The sequence below is a fragment of the Molothrus ater genome, chromosome 22 (assembly GCF_012460135.2).
Source record: "Molothrus ater isolate BHLD 08-10-18 breed brown headed cowbird chromosome 22, BPBGC_Mater_1.1, whole genome shotgun sequence".
NCBI classification, from domain to species: domain Eukaryota; kingdom Metazoa; phylum Chordata; class Aves; order Passeriformes; family Icteridae; genus Molothrus; species Molothrus ater.
Window position 1 is genome coordinate 4,351,618 of NC_050499.2, and position 27,231 is coordinate 4,378,848.

General features: G+C 49.6%; 3 protein-coding genes across 3 annotated transcripts in view; 1 reads left to right on the forward strand and 2 right to left on the reverse strand.

Annotated features, from left to right (window-relative positions):
* ATP12A (ATPase H+/K+ transporting non-gastric alpha2 subunit) overlaps nt 1–18,711 on the reverse strand; it is a 49,305-nt gene extending 30,594 nt beyond the window's left edge. Inside the window, exon 1 of the mRNA XM_036404836.1 lies at nt 18,571–18,711. Coding sequence (XP_036260729.1) covers nt 18,571–18,711 — 141 coding nt within the window. The remainder of the gene's footprint in view (nt 1–18,570) is intronic.
* A 328-nt stretch (nt 18,712–19,039) lies between these two features.
* Nucleotides 19,040–25,834, forward strand: LOC118700386 (sodium channel subunit beta-3-like). The gene is made up of 5 exons (XM_036404837.2): nt 19,040–19,388; nt 20,782–20,945; nt 22,648–22,873; nt 24,565–24,703; nt 25,753–25,834. The coding sequence occupies exons 1-5, from the start codon at nt 19,334–19,336 to the stop codon at nt 25,814–25,816; spliced, it is 648 nt and encodes a 215-aa protein (XP_036260730.1). The 5' UTR covers nt 19,040–19,333; the 3' UTR covers nt 25,817–25,834.
* Nucleotides 25,835–27,152: 1,318 nt separating this feature from the next.
* Nucleotides 27,153–27,231, reverse strand: part of LOC118695723 (potassium-transporting ATPase alpha chain 2-like) — an 8,300-nt gene continuing 8,221 nt past the window's right edge. Inside the window, exon 10 of the mRNA XM_054517066.1 lies at nt 27,153–27,212. Within this exon, the coding sequence (XP_054373041.1) occupies nt 27,153–27,212 (60 nt within the window). The remainder of the gene's footprint in view (nt 27,213–27,231) is intronic.

Genomic DNA, 27,231 nt, shown 5'->3' on the forward strand with positions numbered 1-27,231 from the left:
GGCCTTCCTGGGAACACATTTGTCTGGGAATGAGCTTGTGCTGGTCACACTGCTTTGCTGCAGGAACACTTGCAGTTAATGCTGCCTTTTACCGGAAGAGGATCTGGCAAATCCCCTCAAGTTTTGCTCCAAGAGTCAAATATTTTGAGTTTATCTGGGGTGAGATGATTTGTGGAAGAGCTAAGGATGAATGAAAGGCTCCCTGTGTGTCACCAAATCCAAAGTTTTGTGATGAGTAAGTGACTCTGCTGGGAGCTGGGAGCCAAAATAGAATCCCAGGCTGGTTTGGGATGAAAGGGACCTTAAAAATAATCTCATCCCACCCCCTTCCTCTATCCCAGGCTGCTCCAGCCTGGCCTTGGACACTTCCAGGGATGGGGCAGCCACACCAGCCTCACAGGGAGGAATTTCTTCTGAATATCCAGTCTAAATCTGCTCTCTTTTGACAAGAGGGAAAACAAACAGAGTCCTTTTGGTGCTGGGTCTGACCTGAGTGGTTCCCAGTGTGCAGGAGGCTGTTCCTCCCCTGGGACAAACTGCTCCATGGCTTTGGAGGTGGAAGAGAGGAGTCAAAAGAGAACCAAATTACAGGAGATGCTCGGAGCTTAATAAGGCCAAGGACTGTGAGGTGCAAAAGATGTTTATGTTCTTGATAGCCCTGGGAAAATATGGGAAAAGCAGGGGGTAACTGAGTTATCCTGTCAAATGAGCTTTGTGTTTCCTTGCTGCTTGGCAGCCTGTCCTGCAGAGCTCCACACAGCATCTGGGTGCAACCTGGATGAATTTTGAGTGCCAATTTTGGATGATTATTGCGAGGCTGTGCCTGCAGACCCTTCCCAGGCAGTGGGAGGGTGCTGGGGGGCACAGGGCAGGGATGGAGCTGCAGCCATGCAGGGGTGAATCAGCCACAGGGCAGGGATGGAGCTGCAGCCATGCAGGGGTTAATCAGTCACGGGGCAGGATGGAGCTGCAGCCATGCAGGGGTTAATCAGCCACAGGGCAGGGATGGAGCTGCAGCCATGCAGGGGTTAATCAGTCACAGGGCTGGGATGGAGCTGCAGCCATGCAAGGGTTAATCAGTCACGGGGCAGGGATGGAGTTGCAGCTCTTTGGGGATCTGGGAGCAGCAGGGTCCCAGCAGCCATGCAGGGGTTAATCAATCACGGGGCAGGGATGGAGCTGCAGCCATGCAAGGGTTGATCAGCCACAGGGCTGGGATGGAGCTGCAGCCGTGCAGGGGTTAATCAGTCACAGGGCAGGGATGGAGCTGCAGCTCTTTGGGGATCTGGGAGCAGCAGGGTCCCGTGCAGGGGTTAATCAATCACGGGGCAGGGATGGAGCTGCAGCCATGCAGGGGTTAATCAGCCACAGGGCAGGGATGGAGCTGCAGCCATGCAGGGGTTGATCAGTCACAGGGCAGGATGGAGCTGCAGCCATGCAGGGATTAATCAGTCACAGGGCAGGGATGGAGCTGCAGCCATGCAGGGGTTAATCAGTCACAGGGCAGGGATGGAGCTGCAGCCATGCAGGGGTTAATCAGTCACAGGGCTGGGATGGAGCTGCAGCTGCTCGGGGATCTGGGAGCAGCAGGGTCCCGTGCAGGGGTTGATCAGCCCCGCTGCCTCCCGGCATGAATTGCTGTTTGCACAGCACTCTGCACATCCGAAAGCAGTGCTGAAATGCAGACGATAGACAGGCTGGCTCCCAGCCCGCCTCTGGAGCCTGCCCTCTCTGCTGATGAGGCAGGCAGGCATTTGGGGTCAGTGGGAAATGTGGGCTTGGATCAAAGGTGTGACAGCAGGGTCTGTGTGGACGGGCTCATCCCCTCAAAGGCAGCTGAGCTCCCAAAACTCCCAGGGGAGGAATGTGCAGCACTCTGGGATCCTGATTCACAGCGTGCCCTAAAAGCCATGGAAACAGTGGTTAATTCATGTGGGATCTTGTGCCATGAGGGTGGCAGCGTTTGAGTTCTCACCCTTGGTGCCACCATCCATTTAATCTGGGGACATGCACAGCTCAGTCACTGACCCAGGGATTTATTGGATATGAACCATGAGCTTCTCAGCAACAATCTTCAGCTCCTTGGGATTGTTTGAAATTGCACAGAGAGTGCAGTGGGATGACTAAAAAAGATCCAAAATGTGGATTATTTTTATTGTTATTCCTCTCTCCTATGAAAACTGTAATCACAGAAAATTCAAATTTGCTTAATTCCTGTGAGCTCTTGTGCCATGAGGGTTGCAGTGTTTGAGTTTTTACCCTTGGTGCCAAATTCCATTTAATTTTGGGGACGTGCACAGCTCAGTCACTGACCCAGGGATTTACTGGACATGAACCATGCACTCCTCAGGAATAATAAACTCCATCCTTAGCTCCTTGGGATTGTTTGAATTTGCAGAACAGCACAGAGAGTGCAGTGGGATGACTAAAACATATCCAAAATTTGTATTATTATCATTATTCCTTTCTCCTATGAAAAGTGTAATCACAGCAAATTAAAATACATGAGGTAGTGTTCTCCTCCTTGGATGGGAAGTCGGATACTTTGATATTTCATGTGCACAGAATAATACTTTCAATTTAGCTGTTGCAGAACCCTGAAAATTTACCCTGCTTGGCACTGGCTCACCAACATGTAGGAGTTTAGGCTGCTGCATCATTTGGAAGCAGATTACTCTTTAACAGAATGTATTTTAAGATTAATAATTTCAGAAGCTTCTGGGCGTCCATTCAAGAGAACAGCTCCTTGGAACAATGTCTGGTTTTGTTAGGTTACTGCACAAAATCAGCATTGCATTCAGATATTGCTGTCTCGCAGTATCACCCTGAAGGATTTTATTCAGCTACTGAAGTGATACTACAAAATGAGCATAATTTTACCATCATGTGAAACCAACCAGCAGAAAGGAGGAACTGTGTGCAATGCTAGCAGGAAACTAAGGCTGGAACATGGTGGCAAAAGAGTTTTGCAAAGTTCAGAAAAGGAAAATTGCATCATAAAGAAAATCGGGCTTAATAAATTACCAGTCCTGTGGGAATTGTCTTGTACTCTGAGAAGTAATTCTGGATATTTCTTCTCATCAGGATGATGAATGGGCTGGTTCTGCCTAAGGGAGCGTGTTTAAGCACAAGGCAAGCACTAAAAATGAAAGCTCTGTGTTTCTGCAGCTGCCCTGTGTGAAATTGGCTTCTCTGAGGAAGAAGCAGAAATTAGGGTGGTTCCAAGGGAAGCTGGGCCAGTGAAATAGAGCAGCTTCATTTTGTTCCATCAGAGAGAGATTATCCCTGGAGAGGCCCCTGCCTTATGCCAAACCATCTCCGCTACCTCAGGCACTTGATTGTGGGTTCAAATTAGGACCAGGAGCTCCCCAGCCCTCCAGAGCCTGCCAGCAGCAGCCTTTGGGTCCACCCAAACCCCCCAGCCATGGAGAAGGAGCTGAACATCAGTTCCTGGACACCCTTTTTAATTTTTTTAATATTTTTATTTTCTATTTTTGATTGCTGAGTCCCTTTCCTGCAGCACCAGGCGGCCCTTGGAGGTCTGTCAGTCCAGGGCTCTGGATCAGCAGGTGATTTACACCTGCCTGCCTTCCTCTGGGAGTGACTCAGAGGCTGCAGAGTTTCAGTCCAGTTTCTATTTTAAGTTGCTACACCTGGCTGGCTCCTCCTGAGAGGGGCTGGATCTCGTAGCTGATATCACTGACATCTCCAGGGATAATCTGCGGCTGTCAGCAAGGTGAAAATCCCAGGCTTGGGCTGCAGCAAATGGAAAAAGGCTGAGCAGGGCCCAGTTCCTGGGGGTCAGTGACTCCATTTCCACAATTCCCATCTTTTTTTGGGGTGTTCTCATGCTTCACTCCTGACTTAATTTCTCTTTTTCAATTTTAAAGAGTTAAAATTTTTCAATTTTCACTAGACTGTTAAGACTTCTAGCTGGAAGAGGAATCACATGCAGGTGCTGTGACCCTACAAATACTGCTGTGGGTTCAGAGATAAATTCGCAGCCACAGCAAGCCTGAATATGGATTTAATTTTGTGCATTTTCCCTGGATTTTTGCTCTGGCAAAAGCCTGGCTGTGGCACTGGGTGTGCTGTGCAGGAGAGGGAGCTTTCACTTTTGGATGTCACATCCCTGGTTGTGATGGATTCCTTTGGTTTTGTGAGCGTGTGGGGTTTGTTGCATTACAGAGCTTGTATGGGGAGATAATCCACTTATCAGACCAAGAACACCTTCTCTCCCTAGCAGACAACAAATTAGTTCTTCCCTTTCTGGGGGAGATAAAAAGGGATATCCCAACCCAGGGGAACAGGGCCATGGCACGAGGCTGGCAGGGTCAGAAACAAAAGGAGAGGAAGAAAAAAAGAAAAACAATATTTGTTGAAGAATGGCAGCAAAATCTGAGTGATTTACTGCAGCAAGTCATTCATCAGGGGAATTTGGCCTTGCCTCACTCTAATCTAAATTGAATCTAATTTAGATTCCAAGCAAGGGATGGGAATCCTTTCCTGAACCAAAACAAGCCTTGCCACCTCCTACCTACTCATTACTCATTCCTTAATTTGTTTGGGTTTGTTATGTAGGACACTCAGGAAGAATAGCTTAAAGCTGTGAGTGCTGGCTGGATCCGCTGCTATAATCTCTGCTTTGCTGCACATGGGGTTGGTTTTTGATGCAGTTTTGATGCAGGGTTGGTTCCATGCCTCTGTTTGGGGTCCCCAGGAAGAGGGATGTGAAATCTTCCCTTTTTTTCCTGAGTGCTGAATCGCCTGGCAGAGATCACTGCAGCCTGGGGCTCAAAGAATTTCTGGTTTTTCATTGAAATCCAGCTCTGCTCATGCAGAACCATCCAGCAGAGCCATCAGGCAGAGCCTTCATGGAAGGAGGCACTGGAGGATGGTTCTCTCCACCTTTGGGGTGTCCTGCCTTCTGACCTACTTTCAGTTCTTGCTTTATAAGTCAATAAACACAAAACTTGGCCTCCCAGTCCGTGCATGTCTGGGAATGGCCTCATCCCTTCCCCAGGGCTCGCCAGGGCTGCCAGCGCCTGCACTGGAGCCCAGGGCAGTGAACAATCCTCATTCAGGACTCTCTCGCTGCTTAAAATGTGTGCCACAGCTTGTTCTGAGCCTGTTTTCTGGGGAAAGATGAAATTTGGGCTTTTTTGGGTCTTGATTCCAGCAGCTTCTGCAACGTGGAGCAGGTCAGGGCATGGCACAGACCACGCTGCTGCCTCCTCATTTTTGAATTCCATGCCTGATTCTTTGCTTCTCTGTGTCTTGCCTCCCTCCTTCCTGGAAATGGTGTTTGGCCCCCTGGGAATGCTCTGCTGCCTGCAGGGATCTCCTGTGGCCCTGTGGGGATGTGCTCCATGGTCTGGTCACTGTCTCACTGCCATAAATCCTGTCACACCCACAGGCATCATTCCCATTAGACTCATTTGTCTCCCGCTGACTCCGAGCAGAACCTTGGGCTGTGCAGGTTGTTAAACCCCAAGGATAAAGGTGTGGATTGCAAATTCAAGACTTGGGAAAAACCCTGCCTGCAAGCACTGAGGGAGGAATGGGAGTGGGAAAAATGAGCAGCTCAACGGGGGTGTGAGGGTGGCTTGGATTTGGGGGTATCTGGAGAATTTGCTGGAAGAAAAAGCCAATTATCAATTTCTCTGCAGAAATTGAGAGAAAATGTTGAACACCCCCACTGAAAATGTTGAACATCCCCCCATTTGCTGGGAAAAAAAAGCAAATTATCAATTTCCCTGCAGAAACTGAGGGGAAATGTTGAACATCCCCACTGAAGCAGGTTCTGTGTGTGCAGCCCTGGCTGGCAGCGGGGTTTGTGCCCTCTCTGCCCTGCTGCTCCTCTCTGTGCCCTCTTCCAGAGCCGTTTTCCAGCTGCCTCCTCACAAACAGCATTGCCAGCAGCTGGTGATGGGCAGCACTGTGGGAATGCTGCTTCCTCCCCACTTCCTACAGCTCCCAAACCAGAACCTCCAGGCAAGGGCTGGGGAGCTCTGCTGGCCTTGCAGGAGGAAATTCCAGTGGAAGCCAAGGCTGGCCTGACCTCATTAGAGGCAGCCAAACACCTCCTGTCCCAAGAAGCTTTTCTTGCTGCCCAGGTGATGTTGGGGTCTGCTGTTCCAGCCTCCAGGCCCTTCTCCTGAGCTGGAATTCTGTCTTCTCCCACAGCCTGCTTTAATCACATCTCTCCCTCCTGTTTTTCCCTTCTGAAATTTCCTCCCAGCTCTTGGATGCAGTTTGGCACATCCAATCTGGTGGCACTGTCGTTTGGAGCTGAAAGGAATTTGCATTTTGGTGTTCAGGGAGATTTTTCAGGCGTGTAGAGCCACCCCATGAAATATGAGTTGGAGGAATTGAAACTGAATTATGTTTTTCAAATTCTTAATAATTACATCGAAGGGATCAGCATAAATTATTTTTTTCAGAAGAAAGTGGTTTTTAATTAGCTCTAAAACAGCTGGAGATAAGGAATTGTGAGCTAGCAATGTTATTCTGCATTTCCATCTCAATCTGAGATCTGCTGGGCCAGGCAGGGCTGGGGTTTGGGTTGGACCCTTCCAAGTGAGCTGAGCTCTGTTTTAATTTCTGGGACAGAGTTTCCATGGGATCAGGAAATGCTGCCACTGCCAGAGTGAGCAGAGCCCTTTGGTGGCAATGTCAATACTTGGAGCAAAACCAGGACAGGACAAGGAAGCAGCTCCTGAGGCAGCATTTTGGCTTTGAGACTAAAATAACCCACAGGAGGATCTATATTCTGCTGGAAATGCTCCTGACTGCAGCAGGTCTTCCTGAAAAACCTCAGCCTGTGCTTGGGATCATGCCATGGATTCCCAGATTTACTGAAAAACCTCAGCCTGTGCTTGGGATCATGCCATGGATTCCCAGATTTACTGAAAAACCTCAGCCTGTGCTTGGGATCATGCCATGGATTCCCAGATTTACTGAAAAACCTCAGCCTTGTTTGGGATCATGCCATGGATTTCCAGATCTGGAAAACCTCAGCCTGTGTTTGGGATCATGCCATGGATTCCCAGATCTCCCTGAGAATCCTCATCCTGTGCTCAGAGTCCTGCCATGGATTCCCAGATTTGGGGTCAGCCTTGCTCCATTCCCAGATTTGGGGTCAGCCTTGCTCCATCCCGTGCTGAGTCTCAGTCATGGGAGGTCTTTCAAGCTGCCTGACGAGCACTTTTTTGCTGGAAAACACTAAATTAGCAGGTCATGGAGCCAGCTTATAGAGAATTGTGGCTATTTGCATATTTAACAACTTGCACATCGTGAAATGCAGGTGATTTGAAGACTCGAGAAGGAAAAATGTGTGGGAAGAGGGCAAAAAACACAATGAAACATGCTGCCAAAGGAAAGCTGATTTTAGTGCTGGCACCCAGTGGGTCAAAGACTCTCTGAAGCTGAAAACACAAAAGTTTTCAGTACTGTAAAGCACTGAAATGCTCCTTGCTCTGTGCTGGCTCCTGTCTGCCCCAGGAGGCTGTCACCAGGTGGGGAAGAGCCCATAAAGCTCTGCCTAGAAAGGGAAATGAGGTGAGGAGGTTTTGCTGAGCAAGAGGAACGAGAGAAGCAGAAAGCCTGACGTTGCTAAAGCAGCCCTGGCGTGCTCATGGGGCAGCAATGAAGGAATGGGGGTCACTGTGGGGGTGGAGTGCCATAAACTGGTCATTACAGCAGGAAACGGGAAGTGCAGGGCCCTCACCCCTGCGTTTAATGTGTGGCCTTGAGCAAATCACCTCACCCGGATTTACCCTTCCTGGGAGGGAGGGTTTGGCACTCTGTGGGTTCAGGAGATCAAGGATTTTATTGTTTATGGATGGATGTGCAGCCGGTGCCCACAGAAGGCAGAAGGAGGTGCAGCATTGACCCTCCTTGTCTGCATTGTCTTTACAGCTCAAATTCAATATTTATAGACCCCAGAGTAGCTGGGAAAGGAAAATCATCCTTAATACTCTTAATACTTAATACTCCTTATTCCAGCTGAGGAGCTATCTGGCATTTTAGAGGAAGCACATTCCTCTGTAAATTGAGATGAGCTTCCAGCTTTTCTGGAGGATGTGTGAAGTTTTATTGCTGCGGCCTCAGAAATGGCTCCATCCTTGTGCCTTCAGAGCGTGCACTAATGTGCTTTATTGCCTGAGCTCTCACAGAAACAGAAATATTTACTTGTGAGCTGTTGCCCTGAGGTGCTGGGAAAGGGTGGCGATGCCTGTGGTGCGGAAGAAAAAGGCTTTTTTTAAGTGATGTGTCCATTCCTTGTCTGATTTGCATCAGGACGGGCGGGCGGGAGGGAGGAGGAAGAGGAAGGGCTTTTGTCCAGGGGCAGGGAGGTGCCCTCTGTGGTGGAGCAGCTGGACGAGGTTCCATGCAGGGGATGAGAACCTGATCCTTGCCAGACAAACAGAGCTCGCTGGTGCAGCTGCCTGAGCACTCCTCTTTGGGCGCTCTTTATGGTTCATTGCTTGGCTCTTTTTGGAATGAAATTCCTGGCATAAAGCTGGTGTGTTTTATAGAAAAAGGCTTTGGTGTATTTCATAGAAAAAGGGGTTTTGTTTCCTCTCCATTCCAAAGGCGTTGCTCAAACAGATTCATGACAAAAAGTGACAAAAAACCCCCATGGTTTTCTCACCACCCCTGAGGGTTCTGAGCTCTGCCTCCCTCAGCCTCCCTGTGCTGAAAAGCCTGACAACATAAAACATTATATTTTATGGGGTTTTCCAATGAAAACTGTTCTTCCAGACACCTTTGTAGTGGAGGATTGTTTGCACAGAGTGAAGAAAGGTGAATTAGGTGCTGTGGAGGGGCTGTGAGCATCCTGAGTGCAGGAATGGCCAGAATTCAATAACTCCTCTCCTGCTGTGTGCAAGAGGTTTTACAGGGACTTCTGTGAGCCAGAGAGGAGTTTGATAAGAAGATCCACGTTTACCCCTGAAAGAATTTCCTACCAAGGTCGTTGACACAGAAACCAAGAAAGAAAGAAGGAGAAATAAGGGAAACCTGCAACTCTCTATTCCATAAGCACTTTGTTTGTCTCATGACCAATGAATAAAGTGTAAACTGAAGAATTTTGTAAGAATGTATAAAAAGCATCCATGCTGTAATAAAAACAGGTTTGAAGCCTTCTGAAAATGCAGTGTTGCTTTGTGTTGTCCCCATCTCAACCGTGACACTGCTGGGCTGTGTGTGTAGTGCCATTGGAATGGGAATGGCTGTGCTTAGTGGGTCACACCAGTGATCTTTCACCTCCTTCTCGTGATCTTTCACCTCCTTCTCCTGGGTTTTTGTGGCCCAGGATGCTCCCAAGTCACCCACTGTGGTATAAAAGCTTTTATCAGCGTGAATAGATTTCATTGTGCTCTGACACCATCAGTGTGGCTCCCTACAGAAAGAAGGAAATAGGGAAATAATTTGAATAAAACAAATAAGGAAGAAAAAGAGATTAGAGCCCAAATAGTTTCCATTTTGATAATTCACAGAATCAAAGAATCGCTAGGTTGGAAGAGACCTTTAAGATTCAAATGGATGCATTAGGATAAAGAAAATAGGAAAGGAGCAGATAAAATTCCATTGTTCTCTCAGGACAGCAAAAACAAAACCTTTTTTCCCCCATTAGTAGGAATTTTTGCTCATAATAAAATCCTTCTGAGAGCATGGTGCTGATATTCTGCATTTCTCTGTGTGTGAGGGTGATCAGGACTGACCCTCACAGCATCCCTTTGTCCTGGAGCACCTCCAGCACCAGAAGGAAACTCTGTTTTTCCAAAGTCCCACCCAAAAAGGCGCTTTTGGTGTTGTTAATTTTGGGGCAGGGCAGGCAATCACAGCACCATTAGGGCCAGGAATGCTCCTGGATCCCTTCATTCATCCCCCACACATCGCTGGCAGCTGGCACCAATCTTTAGTCCTGGCCTAAAGAGCAGCTGGAGCTGCTGCCCTGGTTCCAGCTGCCCTTGAAGCAGCAGCCTCGGTTGTAAGAGCCGAAATGAGAGATGCAGGACTCCAGGCAGCTCTCCAAAATGCAGTTTATTGTATTCAAAATGCAGTTTATTGTATCCAAAATCCAGTTTATTGTATCCAAAATCCAGTTTATTGTATCCAAAATGCAGTTTATTCCATCCAAGATGCTACAGCAGCCCAGGGTGGTGGGTGACAGAGCTGTGCCCACAGCTGTCAGCTCCAGCTGCAGGCAGGCCTGGAGCCCTTTGGTTTTGGTTACAGTGCATTATAGACTTTTCTTTTGGTTCCAATGCATTTTATACTTTTCTTTGCTGAGCATCTTCATACAGTAGCACCAATCTATACCTTAACTATTATCTATAGCCTATCATAACTACTGTAATTACCATATTCATGTTACTGTTCTCCAATCACTCACAGTCAGTACATTACAGTTGAAGCCAGAAGTTGTTTTTTCAGTTTTCTTGCAGTGGAAAATTCTGAGACCTTTTCTCTACTTGCCACATTTGCTGCCTTGTTTGCCTGTGCTCTCTTTGTGCTTGGTACAAACATCTTCTTGTTTGGGGTGGGTTTATCCTTTGCTCTAAGCCATACAAACCCCTTTTAACTAACACACCCTTTGCCTCCTTGGTTATCCAGTGAGACTGGCTCAGCAATTCTTTTCTTCTCTATCAAAACTTGCTTCCATCTCTATTCCTTCTTCAGATTCTCCATTCAAAAACCTTTCTGCCAAGCACACACATCTGTGAGACTTTCCTGCCAAACTTTCATCCTTCCCAACGCTCGGCGACCTGCAGAGAATTCCCTGGCTCCTGTGAGCTGCCTCTGCTCTGGGGATGCTCTGCTGGAGGATTTGAGTTATTCCCGAGAAAACCGTTCCTGCAGGAGGCAGAGGAGGAGCCAGGAGCAAGGCAAGCACGTGGAGAGGGGCAGGGCTGGTATTGGATGCCAGGGTTCAGCTGGAGAGGAATTTCTGCATCCCTCCTGCTTTTATTGTGCCGTGGAAATGTAATCCTGGAGGTTGTTTAGAGATGATGATGATGATGATGATGATGCACCACTCAAGTCCTTTATGGCCAGATGCTTTTAGGATGTGTCAGAGCTGCTCTGTCGCAGACATTTCTTGCTTTGCTAAACCAAGAAGCTCAAATCTCTGGCCTGAAAGGGGAAAATTTGCATTTGCTCTCCACATATTAATTACTGCAGCTAATTAGGTGCCGTGTGACACTTTAATGTAGATTTGCACCCTCAATTTGGTTGTTTTTTTTTTTAAAAATGATGTATTTCTGTAGCACTTCACAGTAGCTGGGGAAAGGTGTGATGCAGACGCCTCAGAGTTTTCCTAGAGAAGTGATTTCCAGCTGAGGATCTCACTCACTAAATCCTGGGATTTAAAAAGCCTGCGGGGCGCATTTAGCCGGAGGTTTATGGAGTTTCAGTGTGTGCTGGGGACTCTCTGAGGTGAGTCATGAGCACGGGGCCCGCGGAGGAGGCAGGGACAGCCCGGGCTGGGTCCGGCCCCGGGGGCACAGCGCTATCTGCCGGGAATGCGGGAGCGCTGCTCTCCAGCACCACACACCGCCCGACTGGGTCCTTTTCTGACCCCGATGTGGGGCACTGAGAGATTTTTAAATAAAAATCTAAAAATTTTTATTCCATTTTCAGTGTCATGAGAAGGGTGAGGCAATGCAGATGTTATAATTCACTCCATCACCATCAGAAATCAACTACTTTCTAATTATAACATACAATAATGTATGATGCTCTCCAGCATCACACACCTCCAGATTGGGTCCTTTTCTGACCCCGACGTGCGGCATCGAGGGATTTTTAAATAAAGATTTAAAAATTTTTATTCCATCTTCAGTGTCATGGGAAAGGTGAGGCAATACAGATGATGTATGATGGTCTCCAGCATCACACACTGCTGGATTAGGTGCTTTTCTGACCCCAACATGGGGCATCAAGAGATTTCAAAATAAAATTTAAAATTTTTTATTCCATTTTCCGTCTCACGAGAAGGGTGAGGCAATACGGATGTTATAATTCACTCCATCACAATCAGAAAGCAACTGTTTCCAATATTTCCAAACCAACTAATTATAATATACAATATTGTATTTTAATTACACTGTAAATGTTTCTCGGCCTATCAGCTTTTGCTACACTATTCTGTAAATGCCTTAAAGCCAATCTTCTAAAATTACCCCTCGTGGGACTTACTACAGTGCATCTTTTATTCTACAGTACCTCTTCCATCCTATTCTATTCTGTCCTGTTCTATTCCATTCCATTCCCTTCTATCCATTCCCTTCTATTCCATTCCATCCTATTCTATTCCATCCTATTCTATTCTATTTCTATTCTATTCCATTCTATTCCATTCTATTCTATTCTATTCTATTCTATTCCATTCCATTCTATTCTATTCTATTCTATTCTATTCTATTCTATTCTATTCTATTCTATTCTATTCTATTCTATTCTATTCCATTCCCTTCTATTCCATTCCCTTCTATTCCATTCCATCCTATTCCATTCCCTTCTCTTCCATTCCATTCTATTCTATTCTATTCTATTCTATTCTATTCTATTCTATTCTATTCTATTCTATTCCATTCCATTCCATTCCATTTCATTCCCTTCCATTCCATTCCATTCCACTACAGTTCATCTTCTACATGGTTCTATTTCTCTAAAGTATCCAGTGTTATTTGCAAGGTCACCCTTGGAAACTTTTTTCTATCTCCATTTCCCTCTCACCAACATTGTGGAAAGCACTAAAATAAACAAGCTGTGGCAGAACACCCAGCCAGGGGGAGGTGCCTGCTTAGACACCAAAGTGTCAGCAAGGAATCCCTTTTGGAAAATCGGTGTTTTGGGGAAAGAAAATGAGATTTGACAGATTCAAAGCTCTGGGTAGCTTCGGCTGTTTTATACAGTGGCTTTGAGTATGACCAGGGAGATGTTCTTCACTGACAGAAAACAAAAGACCTTTCAATTCTGTTGTATTTAAGCTGAAAAACTGTTTCCTCCTTCCTCCTCCTCCTCCTCCTTCCTCCTTCTCTTCTGTGGCGTCTAATTTATTACAAATATGTTTGCTATTTTAGGTGAAAGAGGCTGACAGTGGGCTACAAGGAGGACAAAGCTGGGAACCCCAGATGGAGGGTGCAAAACACAGCCAAAATCCCCAAAATTTTCTGTTTCACGGTGGGGAACTTGATTGTGCAAAGCAATAATAGACATCAGACCAAAAATCTCCATTGCAAAGTCTCCTGGTCTTTTGAGGAACGTGAGGATGATTTATGTCCATGTTTAGACAGCTGGGAGCAGATTCAGCTTTATTTCCTTTATTCATGTTCAAGGAAAAGCAGCAGCCAAGGTAAGACAGCAACATTTGCTGAACAAGCTTTCCTCCACAAAAACACCATCCTCACCCAGAGCTGAAATAATTGATGCACTTGTGTGTTTTACAAGCAGTGAGAATCCCCAAATTAAATGAGCAGATGTCAATGAATATGTGTGGCAACCTGACACACTAATGGGTTCCATCCAGGGCTGAGGTGAGCGAGCTGAGGAGAGGCCTAAAAGCAAATCTGAAAGTGCCACCTCATTAGGCTGGGATGGCTGAAGCAGCACACAAAGGCTTCCCTCTGTGCCTCATTTTCTTGGCATCCACTCCCAGAAATCAATGCCCAAAAGCACCTGGAGCCACACCAGGGCTTAGAATTTCCAGGATGTATACAGTCACACCCCTCTAAATATAGCCTGGGTTAAAGGTCTGGGGGGTAAAAAAATAAATAAATTGTTGGTTGAATTTCTGCCCACAACGTGCCAGCAAGGTGCAGGAATGTGCTCTGTGCAGGAATGTGCTCTGTGCAGGAATGTGCTCTGTGCAGGAATGTGCTCTGTGCTCGTGCACACAGAGAGGGGAATTTTCAGCCTCCAGAGCGTGGCTGCTGCTCCAAGGAATCCCTGCCCCTGCCAGGCCCCTGTGCATGCACAGCTCTGCCTGGGTGAGGCTGCTCCTCATCTCAGAGAGCATTTCCCTGGCTCTGGAATGCCCTGGGAATGCTCTGGGAATGCTCTGGGAATGCCCTGGGAATGCCCTGGGAATGCTCTGGGAATGCTCTGGGAATGCTCTGGGAACGCTCTGGGAATGCTCTGGAATGCTCTGGGAATGCTCTGGGAATGCCCTGGGAATGCTCTGGGAATGCCCTGGGAATGCTCTGGAATGCCCTGGGAATGCCCTCGGAATGCTCTGGGAATGCTCTGGGAATGCTCTGGAATGTTCTGGGAATGCCCTGGGAATGCTCTGGGAATGCTCTGGAATGCCCTGGGAATGCCCTGGGAATGCTCTGGGAACGCTCTGGGAATGCCCTGGGAATGCCCTGGGAATGCTCTCAGGCAGGGCAGGCTGCTGGCAGGGGCAGCCACTTCTGTCTCACAGAGCTCACTGAAATCCTGCCCCTCTGGCTCGGAGTCCTGATGGAAAAGCAGCCCCAGAGCCAAGGATAAATAGAGGAGGCTGAGGGGAGGAGGATGGCGAAGGAGCTGTGACTTGTGGGCCCTGGGGGGACGCAGGGAGAGCAGTGAATCAAGGACAAGCTCGATCTGTGTCTCACAGACAGAGGTCCTGCAGGGTGTGTGTGATAGAAATCACAGATTTGCTCAGGATGGAGCAGAGTTTTTGGGAATTGTGGGGGTATTCACACTCTGTTACACCCCATGGGGAGGTAGACTGACAAAAAAACCCCAAAAAAACAGTACAATGCTGCTTTTATTCCTGCCTCTGTCGAGGCTGGGATTGAGGTGCTGGAGATGGTATTTCATGTCCAGACTCAGATGTTTATTATTTTTATCTATATCACAGTCTTACAAGCCCTGATTTCTACGGCATTCTCCCAACAAGCTACAAAATGGCTCACAATCTTTCTCTTCAAGGCCTTTTAAGGCCAAACGATCCAATTAAGAAATGGCACCTAAATTATTTTCCCTTTTAAGCAAAAGCTCTCAGTATCCAGGGTTCCAACAGTGCACACACAAATGCAGGTGTGATTTCTGTGTGGAGAGAGCAGGTTGGGCAGCAGAGGCACTCTGGACCTGCAAATAAAGGCATTAATGAGGATCTACCCCTGGAATATTGGCTGGGAAGGGGCTGGGTGTACCTGGAAACTGCAGATCAATCCTCAGCATCACCTGGGAATGAAGGTGCTGAGGTGTGTGAAGAGCAAAGCTGGAGTTGCCTCCAGTTTAGAACATTCAGAGGATCCAGGTGCTGGCAGCTACATGGGGAGCTCATTTTAAACCTTGAGTGTGAAAAGAGAAAACTGAATGAGCCTTTCTAACCCCCCAGGCACCCTGTGGAAGCAACAGAGAGAGAGAGCAGCCCTCCCTTGCCTGGGATTCGTGCAGCACGGATGTGGGAGTGCGTGGGAAGGGTGCCTCCATCCATTACATCCAACATCTCTAACTTGGCATTCATTATCCCGCAGGGCTCCTCTGCACAGCGCTGCTCCTTCCATCCTGCCTGCAGCAGGCTGAGGGGCACAAAGGGGCCCTTTTCCCCCATTTTGAGCCCCGGGGGTGGCTGTGGGAGCCCTGCAGGGCTCCGGGAGCAGCTGCTGCCGTGTCCCCGGCAGCCAGGAGGGGCCGGGCTGATGTGCTGGGGATGGCAGAGGAGCCCAGACAGGCGGGGCTCCGTTCCCGGTGCCCTGTCCCAGCCTCAGGGACCACGGCAGTGAGGGATTAGTGGGGGCAGGGTGCCGAAATTATTTTTATCTCCTCGTCTTGTTGTGCCTGTGCACAAGTGCCAGCCTTTTCAGTCTTTTTTTTTTCTTTTTTTTTTTTTTTCCTCCTGTGAAGCATTAACTGGGTGGGTTGCCATAGCAACCCCTGCACGATAAGTTGGGCTGCTTCTTGCAGAGATTTCTCCCTCAACGCTCAAGATTTCTCTCTCTCTGAGCGTTGCATCCCCTTCTCCATGTCCCCTGGGGTGGCAGTGACCTCTGTGGTGCCCCAAAGGCCACCCCTGACCCCCAGGGCTGGGACAGAGCAGAAAGGAGCAGCTTGTGCATCATCCTGGCGTGGGATGGGGTTGGGAGGATCTCTGCTCTCCATCCCTTGTGCAGGGCTCAAAATTAAAACAGGCTTTGAGTGTGACATCCTGATTATTTACACGTTTTCCTGAAGAGGGCAGGGAGGTGTTTGCTGCTTCTCCTAAGCAGGCACAGGGTGACACTGGAGTGGTTCCCAGCTAAGCCCAGATTGTAGGAAGAGTGAAATGATCTTATCCTTTCATTCAGAGAGAACCCACAGAGGTTTGCTCTGAAAACAAAAACCAGCACAGCTTGTGGCAGGTTAAGAATCTGGGTGGATTTATTGCAAATTACCTTGGATCTTGTCTGTGGTAGGCTCGAGGTGAAGAACAAACTTCTCCAGAGCTGGGGAAGAGGGTGTGACCTCCCTGGCATGTGACTCTTCATCTCAAAATCCACCCAAATCCGAGGCCAATTTCACCAGAGGTTTTCTTCACCTCAGGGCCCCATTTCCCTTCTTGAAATAGCAGCTACAACGCTGGTCTGGAATGGAGTCATTGAGGTTGGTAGATGAGTGATTCTGAGGGAAAACTCATTACTTTTTCAGGATGTTTGTTTGCCAATATAATCTGAATTGTTTGGCAGGCAGGCTCTGGGGTTAGAGGAGAGAAGGTTTCTGCTTCTACCTGAGGAGCAGCAGGGGCTGGGGGTCAGTCAGTGACTCTGACTGAGTCAGTGTGCTCGAGCTGCTGCTTCCTCTTAATCCTCTTGGCCCCTGAGTCTCATCCCTGGCAGGATTGGCTGTAATAGATGTAATTAGAGCGGCAGCAGCACAAACAGTGCAGCCCTGCTGATCCCTGCTCTGTGTTCTGCCAGGGCACCTGCCTGCCTGGGAATAGCTCTCATTTCCATGGAGCTTTGTGGAACAGGTGGCTGGCAGAGGACAGAGCCAGGGATGTTTTCCAGCAGCTCCTGGGGCTATAAAAAACCCACCCCCAGCACTCATCTGCTGTGCATGGGATGGATTGTTCCAGAAGGGGTAGGAGCAAATCCTTGTGGCTTAACCTGCCCTTCCCTTTGTGCTGTTGTGATGATAGCAAGGGGAAATGGGACAAAAGAAACGGCTCAATGTCCTTCATGCAGCTCTGGGTATCATGTTTGCTGTTCTGTCTTGCCATGGAGGAAATCAGATTTTAAGGTTTCTCTATGCATGATGGATGACTTCTAAGGGCGGGATGGAACGCTGGCATCAGCACCCTGCAAGCTGTTGGTCTCCCTGGCCACACCTGGCTCCTGCAGGTACATTAAACAGGTTTGTTTTCTTCTGGTGGGCTGCTGGAAGAGTGCACAGGAGCCCAAAGAAGCCTGGGAGCAGAGGGGACAGTGAGAACAGCCTGACAGCCAGCGTGTGGCTTTGGCCAGTCCCTGCTGGGACACTTCAGGCTGCAAAGATTTGGGGAATGCCAGCCAGCTGTGGGCTGGAATAGGGCACAGCAACCTGTGCAGTCAGCAGAGCGAGGCAGAAGGAGGCAGCAGGAGGGTGTCCCTAGCTGGGAATTGCTCAGAGCAGCCGCTGGAGCCTGTGCAGGGTGACGTGCAGGCAGCTGCTGCGTGTGGCCGCTGGCAGATGATGAATGCAGCCTGCTGACACAAAACACAATTAGGTGATGTCTAGGAAAAGCCTTGGCTTTGTTCTGTGCCTGCTTCGCTCCAGCAGTGCAGGGACCTGATCTCACGTGTGTGCCCCTGTGTCCACCCCTGGGGAGGGCACAGAGCTGTGGCAGTGGCACTGCCAGTGCGGTGTGCCCAGCTGAGAGCCCCAGGACAGCTGGAGCTGATTTTTTCTGCTGCCTGCAAACATCTCTGGGTGGCTCTGGCCACCTGCACGCTGAGTTTTGGCACTGCCAGTCACTCCTGTGTCATCCTCTGGTGGGGCTGCTCAGGTTTAACTCAGTAGATTGGGCTGTGTGTGGAGCTGCAGGTGCTTTAAAAGGAGCACATGTAACAAAAGCTTCATTTTCCCCTCTCTGTCCACGGTGACCTTCAAAGCTGGAGGAGCCCTCCAGGGCATGGTGGCCCCCGTCCAAGGAGAGAAAGCCCAGCCTGCTGCTGGCAATAAATTCCCTGGAATCAGGCAGGAACATGAGGCAAGAGGATTTCCCAGTATTTCCAACTGTGACCTTCAGAGCCGTGCAAATGTTAGTATTAAACTTATTAGCAGCAGAGGCCTTTCTGTGACCCTGCAGGGATAACTCCCCCCATTTCCCCCCCTCTCCTTGGCTTTTTTTGGAGGCAGGACAGTGATGCTGATCTGTAGAGACGGGAAAAGGAGCGAGTGGTACAAACGAAAAGAAGGGAAATTCAGATTTTGGGAAGAAATGCTTTGCTGTGAGGGCGGTGACAAGGGCATCCAGGGAGGTCGTGGCTGCCCTGGACGTGCTCGAAGGTTGGATGTGGCTTGGTGGGAGTTGTCCCCACACATGGCAGGGGGTGGGACTGAGCTTTAAGCTCCATTCCAACGCCTTAACACTCCGTGCTTATGTGACACCCTCTGCGCGATGTCTCCAGCCGAGCTGGGCGCTGCCCGCGGGACCACCGGAGCCCGGGGCCGCTTGCGCTGAGCCGGGAGGGGCCGGGGGAGGCGGCCGCGCATGTGCCGGCCGTGCCCCCGCCCGGGCTGCTCCTGCATCCTCGGCATCCTCCCAGGCATCCTCCCAGGCATCCTCCCAGGCATCCTCCCTGCCGGCCGCTGCGCTCCGCAGCCCGCGCAACAAAAGCGCCGCGGCCGCGCCCCGCGGAGCCGCTCCCGGAGCGGGGCACCTGCTGCTGCTGCTGCTGCTGCTAATGATGATGATGATGATGATGATGATGATGATGATCCAGCGCAGCTGATCCAACGCTGCTGATCTAACGGTGCTCCCGCTCCGCTCCGCCCGCGCCCTGCGCAGCACCGGCCGCGCCCGCGGAGCCGCGGAGCTGTCCGGGCTCGGGGCGTGCCGTGCAGGCTCCGGGCTCGGGCTCCGTGCGGGCTCCGGGCTCGGGCTCCGTGCAGGCTCCGGGCTCGGGCTCCGTGCGGGCTCCGGGCTCGGGCTCGGGCTCTGTCCGTGGTGCTGCCGCCCCCGCGGCCGAGCGCAGCCCCCGGACCGCGCCCGCCCGGCCGCTCCCCGCCCGGCATCCTGTTGCGCCGGGAGCGCGGCGAGCGGGGAAAGAGCATCCGAGAGCATCCGAGAGCATCTGAGAGCATCTGAGAGCATCCGAGAGCATCCGAGAGGATCCTGCCGAGAGCCTGAGCGCCGGCCCGGCTCCGAACAATGGCTGCGCTGCCGCGGCTGCTCTGCGCGGCCGCGCTCGCTCTGCTGCTCTGGGGTAGGTGCTGCCATTCCCTCTCCCACCCAGCGCCGCTGGAAAGAAGGGAGGATGCTCCCTTCGCCTCTGCCCTCCGAGTGGGGCTTTTGTTGTCGGGAGAAGGGAATTACGCTCGTGCGGAGATGGTGTGGGTGTGAGGGAGTGAAAACACCTCCGTGCCGAGCACAAAGCATGTGCTGGTCCCTTGCTGTTTGCTGTTGGTCTGGGGTTTGCAGCGTAATTTGACATCGAGTTGCCTCGGGGAGGGAGTGCAGCCCATTAAGAGGTGCTTTAGTGCCGGTTTGCCGTGCAGTCTGTGTAAACTGGAGTTAATCAATCGATTGCAGCTGCAGTTTGATTCCTGCCACGAGAAGAGGTTGGGTGGTTTCGCCACATTCGATGTGCGTGTGCCTTCAACCCTGTGTGTGGGTGCCTGTCTGTGTGTTCAGATCTCGTTTCTCAGAATAAAGCAGGATCCAGGAGCTTTTCCCGATTTCTCCCTGGAAGCTGCTGCTGTCCGTGGAGCTGGTAGTACGGGAGAATTGGAACCAGGCTGCTTCCAGGAATAGTCCCGGGATAATATGTTGCTTGGGAGAGTGGGTTAATGGTGCCTCAGAGGCTGGGGAGGAGGGAGCAGCCAGCAAAGTCAGCGTCTGGGCTCTGGAGACAGCCTTGGACAGACAGAGCCCGGGATTGTTTAGCCCGGGGGACAAATGTCAGCAGGGATTTGGTCAGAGATGTGGTGCTGAAACGACCCTTCCTGCTCCAACGTGTGGCTTCACATGCAACCATTTCTGTCCTCTTTGCAAGAGCAGTATTCGAGAGTTGCCAGCCTTAGCACAGCTCTGATTGGAAGCGTTTTGAGCAGGAATGCCTGGGAAATCAATAACTCCTCCTGCTGCCAAATTCACTCCTGTCCAAGCCCCTTGGTTCCCACTAGTGCCCATGAACAGGAAGGGTGATGGACCCTCCCAGTTTTGCTGAATTAAAGCATCCAGAGATTCCAACTCAGCACAAAGAGTGAGCTGTTCCTCCACTCTGGAATTCTGGGCTTCCCCTCATCCCAGACTGTAATTACTGCTCTAACAGGGCATGCCCAGCACACATGGGAGGCAATGAACAATACCTTTAAAGTGGCTTTAATTACCAGGGAAAGATGAAAGTTGTGGCAAAGCAGATGCTGGAGAGGTGAATCTGTGTGAAGTGATCACCCTCTGTTAATTATTATGAATTATTAATATCTCAGGAGAAGGAAGCTTGGTAAAATTTAACATTTGAGACTTAATCCGTTATCAGACAGTGCTAGTAATAAATCAAGCCATTTTCCATTAGGGACATTAACGCCAAGATGTGAATAACTGATGCTTCTCTAATTCTGTCTTAACGCTTCTTTCTCTGCTGCTCCTCTCCCCAGCTGGATTTTGTTCCTCAGTGTGTGTGGAAGTCCCATCTGAGACAGAGGCTGTCCAAGGGACCGACATGAAGCTGCTCTGCATCTCCTGCATGAAGAGGGAAGAGGTGACAGCCAGCACAGTGGTGGAATGGTTCTACAGGCCCAACGGGGGGAAGGATGAGCCTGTATGTGTGACTGCGACCTCAGTCCTTTCTGTTTCTTTCCTTGCTTGTCCCATTTCCACACCTGGGCACAACACGAGTTCCTGGCAGGAAAAGCTGCAATCAGTTGTTGAGGTCAAATATTTGGGTTGTAGATTAATCAATATCAGTTTCCCGTCCCATTCCCGCAATACCTCAAGCCCAGTATCTGAGGATGTCAAATATGACTGACCCTTGGCACCCTTGTCTGAATCAGTTCTGAATGCCAAAGCTGTTCTTTTGGAAGTGAAATTAATAAAAATAAATCTGCAGGGCAGGATTTACTTATTTTTGCCTCAGAGAAAGCAGTGTTATCCCAACTGTGGGAGGATCTCTGGGAGCTGCTTTGGATCCCTGTCAGAAAAGGTAAAATTGATTTTCAGAATGAATCGAAATGGAAATTGGACAGATGAGGAGCAGCTGGAATTCAAGAGAGAATGGTGAAATGGAGAACTAGATAAAGGCTGAGTGCACATTTCTTTCTAGCTATTTTATCTGAGTCTGAAGCATTAAATCAGTGGCTGTGATTGAGCAGAGCCAGGCAGGATTGCAAATATTTTACTGTCTGAGAACTAAAGGGACCAGGCTAAGGAATGAGATGGGAATTCACTTCCAGTGCCCTGGGGGATCCATTTGCCAGTGACAACCCAAAGAACACCAGCCACAGGTCATGGTGGGACTGTGGTCAGCCAGAATGTCACACTGCCACATTTGTCCTGCAGCCCTTCCATCTCAGCTGACACCCCAGGGCTTCCCAAGGAGAGCTGTTGGTCTTCACTGTGGATGTTCTGTGGTCCTTTCCTCAGGTGATCTGACATGCACTGTCTGTCAGGCACATTGCTGGGCATGAAGAATCCCAGGGTTCTGTCCCATTGCTGATTTTTTTGTCCACGTGCATCTGTGTTTTGCTGTGCCTTCGTTTTTCTCCCTCTCTGGTGGAGATATTGGATTCCTGATCACTCATTTTCCTGTCTTTTGTAAAGTCACCTGATACTTTGAGGCAAAGGATGATGGAATATGAATAGCTGCTGTTACCAAGGGAGCTCAGCACATCCCTGAGTGTCGCTGGGGGGGATGCTGCCCCTGGCTCGTGGCATGGTGTTGTCCAAGGGAGAGATTACCCAGCACATCCCTTTATTTCATTACAGATCTATCTATATTTATATATATATATATATTCCTCACAGATCTATCTATCTATATATATTTTTTTTTCCTCACAGATCTATTTATTTATATATATATATATTCCTCACACATCTGTATATCTATATATATATTCCTCACAGATCTATATATCTCTTTATATTTATTCCCTCACATATATATATATATTTTCTTCACACATTTATATATCTCTTTATATTTATTCCCTCACAGAAATATCTATATTTATATATATATGTTCCTCAAAAATCTATATATCTCTTTATATTTATTTCCTCATGGATCTATCTATACTTATACATATATATTTTTTCCTCATAGATCTATTTATCTTTATATTTATTTCCTCACAGATCTATCTATCTATCTATCTATCTATCTATCTATCTATCTATCTATCTATCTATCTATATTCCTCACAGATCTATATAACCATTTATTTCCTATTTCCTCATAGATCTATCTATATTTATATATATATATATTCCTCACAGATCCCTTTATATTTATCCCCTCACAGATCTACGAGTACAGGAAAACAAACCACGAGTTCCCGAGCCGCTTCAGCGGGCGGATCCAGTGGAACGGGAGCAAAGACATGCAGGACGTGTCCATCACCGTGGTCAACGTGACCCTCAATGACTCGGGCGTCTACACCTGCAACATCACCCGCGAGTTCGAGTTCGAGATCCACCGGCCCCTCTTCCAGAGCTCCAGGGTGATCCACCTCACCGTGGTGGAGGAGGGTAGGAGGCTGTTTTGTGCTGTCCCTGGCCAGGGTGATCCACCTCACCATGGTGGAAGAGGGCAGGAAGGTGTTTTGTGCTGTCCCTGGCCATTGTGATCCATCTCACCATGATGGAGGAGGGTAGGAGGGTGTTTTTGTTTTGTTTTCTGCCTGGCCAAGATGATCTATTGGAATAATTACTAATATTGTGGACAGGACGTGCCTGAGCTTGTCTGGCCCGCTGCTGAACCAAACAGCAGCACTGTGGTGTTTCACCCCACAGACACTTTTGCCTGGCTGGGTGTGTGGTGTTTCACCCCACAGACACTCTTGGCTGGCTGGGTGTGTGGTGTTTCACCCCACAGACACTTTTGCCTGGCTGGGTGTGTGGTGTTTCACCCCACAGACACTTTTGCCTGGCTGGGTGTGTGGTGTTTCACCCCACAGACACTTTTGGCTGGCTGGGTGTGTGGTGTTTCGCCCACAGACACTTTTGGCTGCCTGGATGCTGCAGCTGGGCACGTGGGGACAAGTCCAGGCCTGCAGAAGCTCTGGTGGTGCTGGGATGGAGCTTCCCCCCATAACAGGGGCTGCTCCTCAGGTTTCCCTCTGGAGAAGCTTTAAGGCGATGGTGAAGGAAAGGAGTCGGTTCTGATGGAGGGTTTGGATCCAGAGCTTTATTCTGGCCCTCAGGCCTCTGAATCCAGCACCAGCCCAACAGAACTCCCTGAGCCCGTGGTTGCTGCTCCTGGCCAGGGTGATCCAGCTCACCATGGCTGAGGAGGGTAGGAGGGTATTTTGTGCTCTCACTGGCCAGGATGATCCACCTCGTTGTGATGGAGGATGGTAGGAGGGTGTTTTGTGCTGTCACTGGCCGTGGGTGTTGTCACCATGGTGGATAGAGTTTGTCACTGCGCCACAGGAGAGGGCTCTGAGTTTGGCATTGACAAACACACCTCAGGAGGAAAAGCCTGTGGCTTGTTTGATGGCTGGAGGCTGTTTGTGGGCACAGGCTGGTTGTGTGTGAGCGTGGGAAGGCTCGCTGGGCCTGGCACAGCTGGGCAGGCTCCGGCAGAGGTTTCCAGCTCCTCCGGTGGCGGCTCTGGATGTTACAGCGCTGCCTTTCCCAGGGAGCCGCAGCGATTCCTTGCTGCCGCCCCCTCCCTCCTGGAACAACGACTGGTTCTCCATTTTGACAGCGGTCTCCTGCTTCTCCTCCTTCCCTCTGTGGTGCTCCTGAGTCTTTCTGCTCCTCTGGGTGTTGCTGGGTTCAGTGCTGCAATCGCGGCGTGTTATGGACAGTACAGGGGATTCTGCTGCTCTCCTCAGAGAGGGCCAGGAGCTTTCAGCCCTTTTGTCTGCCCTTTCCCCTCCCTCTCCCCCGCCAGCACCTCAGTGTTTTGATCCTTTACAAATCACTGGAGGCACAACAGAGCTGAGTAACCCCAGCGAGTGGGACACGGGGAGGAAACAGAGCGTGAGGGTGAGATAGGTGAGCAATCCCCGAGGGTGTGGGGGTGGCACAGGCAGGGCTGTCCGTGTTGGATCCCTCTTGGATCCCTGCCTGTTGCAGGTCCCTCTCTTTTGCCCCTCACAGCCTAAAGGCACCTGGAGATTCTGGCAAGGCGGGTGAGGAAGGATGACACAAGGGTGGGAAGTGTCCATGGAGCTGCATGGAAACAATCAGGGGTTATTTCATTCTCTTCACAGCTGGAGAAGACTTCACCTCTGTCATCTCAGAAATTATGATGTATATTCTGCTGGTGTTCCTCACGCTGTGGCTGCTGATTGAGATGATCTATTGCTACAGGAAGGTGTCCAAGGCAGAGGAGGCTGCCCAGGAAAACGCGTAAGTGTGGAACCCCTGGAGGTCAGATCTGTTCTACAAGAGCTCTTCACACGTCCCAGAGCTCTCAAATGTGCATAGACCCGTGCTAGGACAATCAGGTCTAAAATTGGTGATTTTTTCTTCCTGATGATTGAATAAATTGTGTAATACTAATTCCTTCTGCCTCACCTCCTCTGCTGTAAAACCCCAAGGAACTGGTTCTGTACCAGCAGGAACCTGGGCCTGTAGGGTGTCCACAATATGGGACAGACCCTGTGCAGTTTGCCAGAAATCCTCAATAAGGTCTCAATACGACACGAAATGAACGACACTCCCACTCTGAGATGTCCAAGGCAAAAAAGGGGCTGGTTTATTTCCAGTATTTATAGAATTCCAAAAGTGACCGTGGATTGGAGGATGAAATTGCCACCTCTCCAACCACACTGGTCAAACCAACAGTCCATCAATTCTCTCCTCCTCCAGAAAGGAATGCAAACCAATCATTATTTACATGAAAAGCGTGTGAGAAACTCCATAACAAAAATGTAAACATCAGAAGGCTTAGAAGAACTTTAGAAGAACAGGGCAACAAAGGTTGACAAAGTGAGTAGTGATTCAAACATGCTGGAAGACTGCAGGAAGATTGAACCTTGCTGTGGCTGACATGGGCTGGTTGGTGTTTGCTCTGTCCAAAGTCCTTGCAGTGTTTAGGAGCACCAGCACCGTGCCCCCTTGCACCACACACACCAGGCAGGGAGTGAGCACTATTCCAGGTTTGGACCATGTGTAGATGCTCTCATGGAAGGTCTGGTTTCATCCTGGCCCATTCCCATCTTTCCACACACTTGGCTGGGATTGGAGCACTCTTTGTACAAAGGAAGGCTGGCTGTGTAGGATTTTGCAGCAGGGAAGATTCGGTGTTTGCCCCTGCCTGTGCCAAGGAGTTTCCCTCTGCGGGCATCTACAGGTGACGTTTGTTACCTCAGAGATGCTTCCAGGCATTCAGCAAAGGTGAGTTTACCCAAGCTGGGCTTTACACTGTGTGCTTTCCTCCTTCCCTCCAACTACAGGACAGACTACCTTGCAATTCCATCGGAAAACAAGGAGAACTGTGCTGTGCCTGTGGAGGAGTAGCAGAGGGGAGGCAGCGCGCAGTGAGCGGCACCAAGGTGGGTCATGGAGAACTGGTCACTCCTGTGTCTGTCCACCCCTCAGCTTCCTCGTGGTGGGGCTGGAGACCCCTGGAGCGTGGCTGTGCTCCCCTGGAGCTTCCCAGCAACCTTAGAGGACACACAGGAGTCTTTAGGTGTGGGGTGTGCTTGTATTTATTGAAACCCAAATCAACACAGGCCTTGATGTATTTATGCCTCCTTTACCTATTGCTGTGGCGTGGGGAATCTTCACTTTCCCCTGCACAAAGGCAACTGTAAGGGCTCTGTCTCCAAAGGAAACACATTCTAGGAAGGAGTTTGTGTGCTACAGATTAAAATCTGGACCTTTTACCCTCTTGTTCACCTCTGGTCAGTTCCTGTGCTAACTCTGTTGCCATCCTCACCCCTGTGAGCTCCAAGAGGAATTGTCTCCCTTGCAGGGGCTCTGAAGATAGAAGGACCATGCCACACCAGCCAGCTTTGAGGGAGCTCTGCGCCGTCAGGAGGAGCAGGGGGAAGTGTAAATTCTCTTCCATTTGCCCTGGACTCTGTACAGCCTTGACTTTGGTCCTGTGACCCACCTGAGCTGCCAGCCCAGTGCTGAAGGACTCCTCTGTGGAAGCATGCTGAGCAAAAGGGTGTGGGCAGCACGGCTCCTCCCGACCTTCAGTTCCACCATCACCTCAATGGCTTTGTAAATGTCACCTGTCACTTCTTAGCTGCTCTCACCACCACCTTTATTTGCTAAATGTGCTACTTCTCCACTGCAGAGGTTAAGGGTATGTATGGCACGCTGCTGAGCTGCAGGAGTGTGAACAAGGATCTCTTAGGGCGTTATTCCACCACATACTGAGGCCCAAGCAGTTTTCTTGGTGTTAAAACAGGAGGAATTTAATTAATTAATGAAGTCACTCTGGATTTTAGGCTGTCCATGCACAAGCAGAGTAGGGTGAGGACTGTAATGCACTAAAATTGGAAATGTATAGTAGGAAGGAGAGGTCTCTGTCATGTTCACACTTTCTTCTGGAGGGAATTGAGAATACAGACCATGAAGTATTCCTGCTTTGGGAAGCAGGATGATGTAAGTATAAGAAACCCCTGTGTCCCTCTCATTTATCAAGTATCAAATCCCTCACCCCCTTCCACCTGCCTGGCACAGCAGGTTTGCTCCTGGACACACAGTGGGAGGAGGAACCTGCAACAGCTGGCAAGGCAGCAGGACCAGGCAGGGGATCCACCTTTTCCTGGGAAACCCCAAAAGGAAGGCAGCCTCATGCTGGTAGGCAGGAGAAATAAACAGGATGCAAAGCCCTCACAGCTTAGGAAAATGGTTGTAGTTTTATAACTGTGATGGTTCTCTGGTGCTGTAGCAGCACCATCTAGAGGGATAGACAGAAA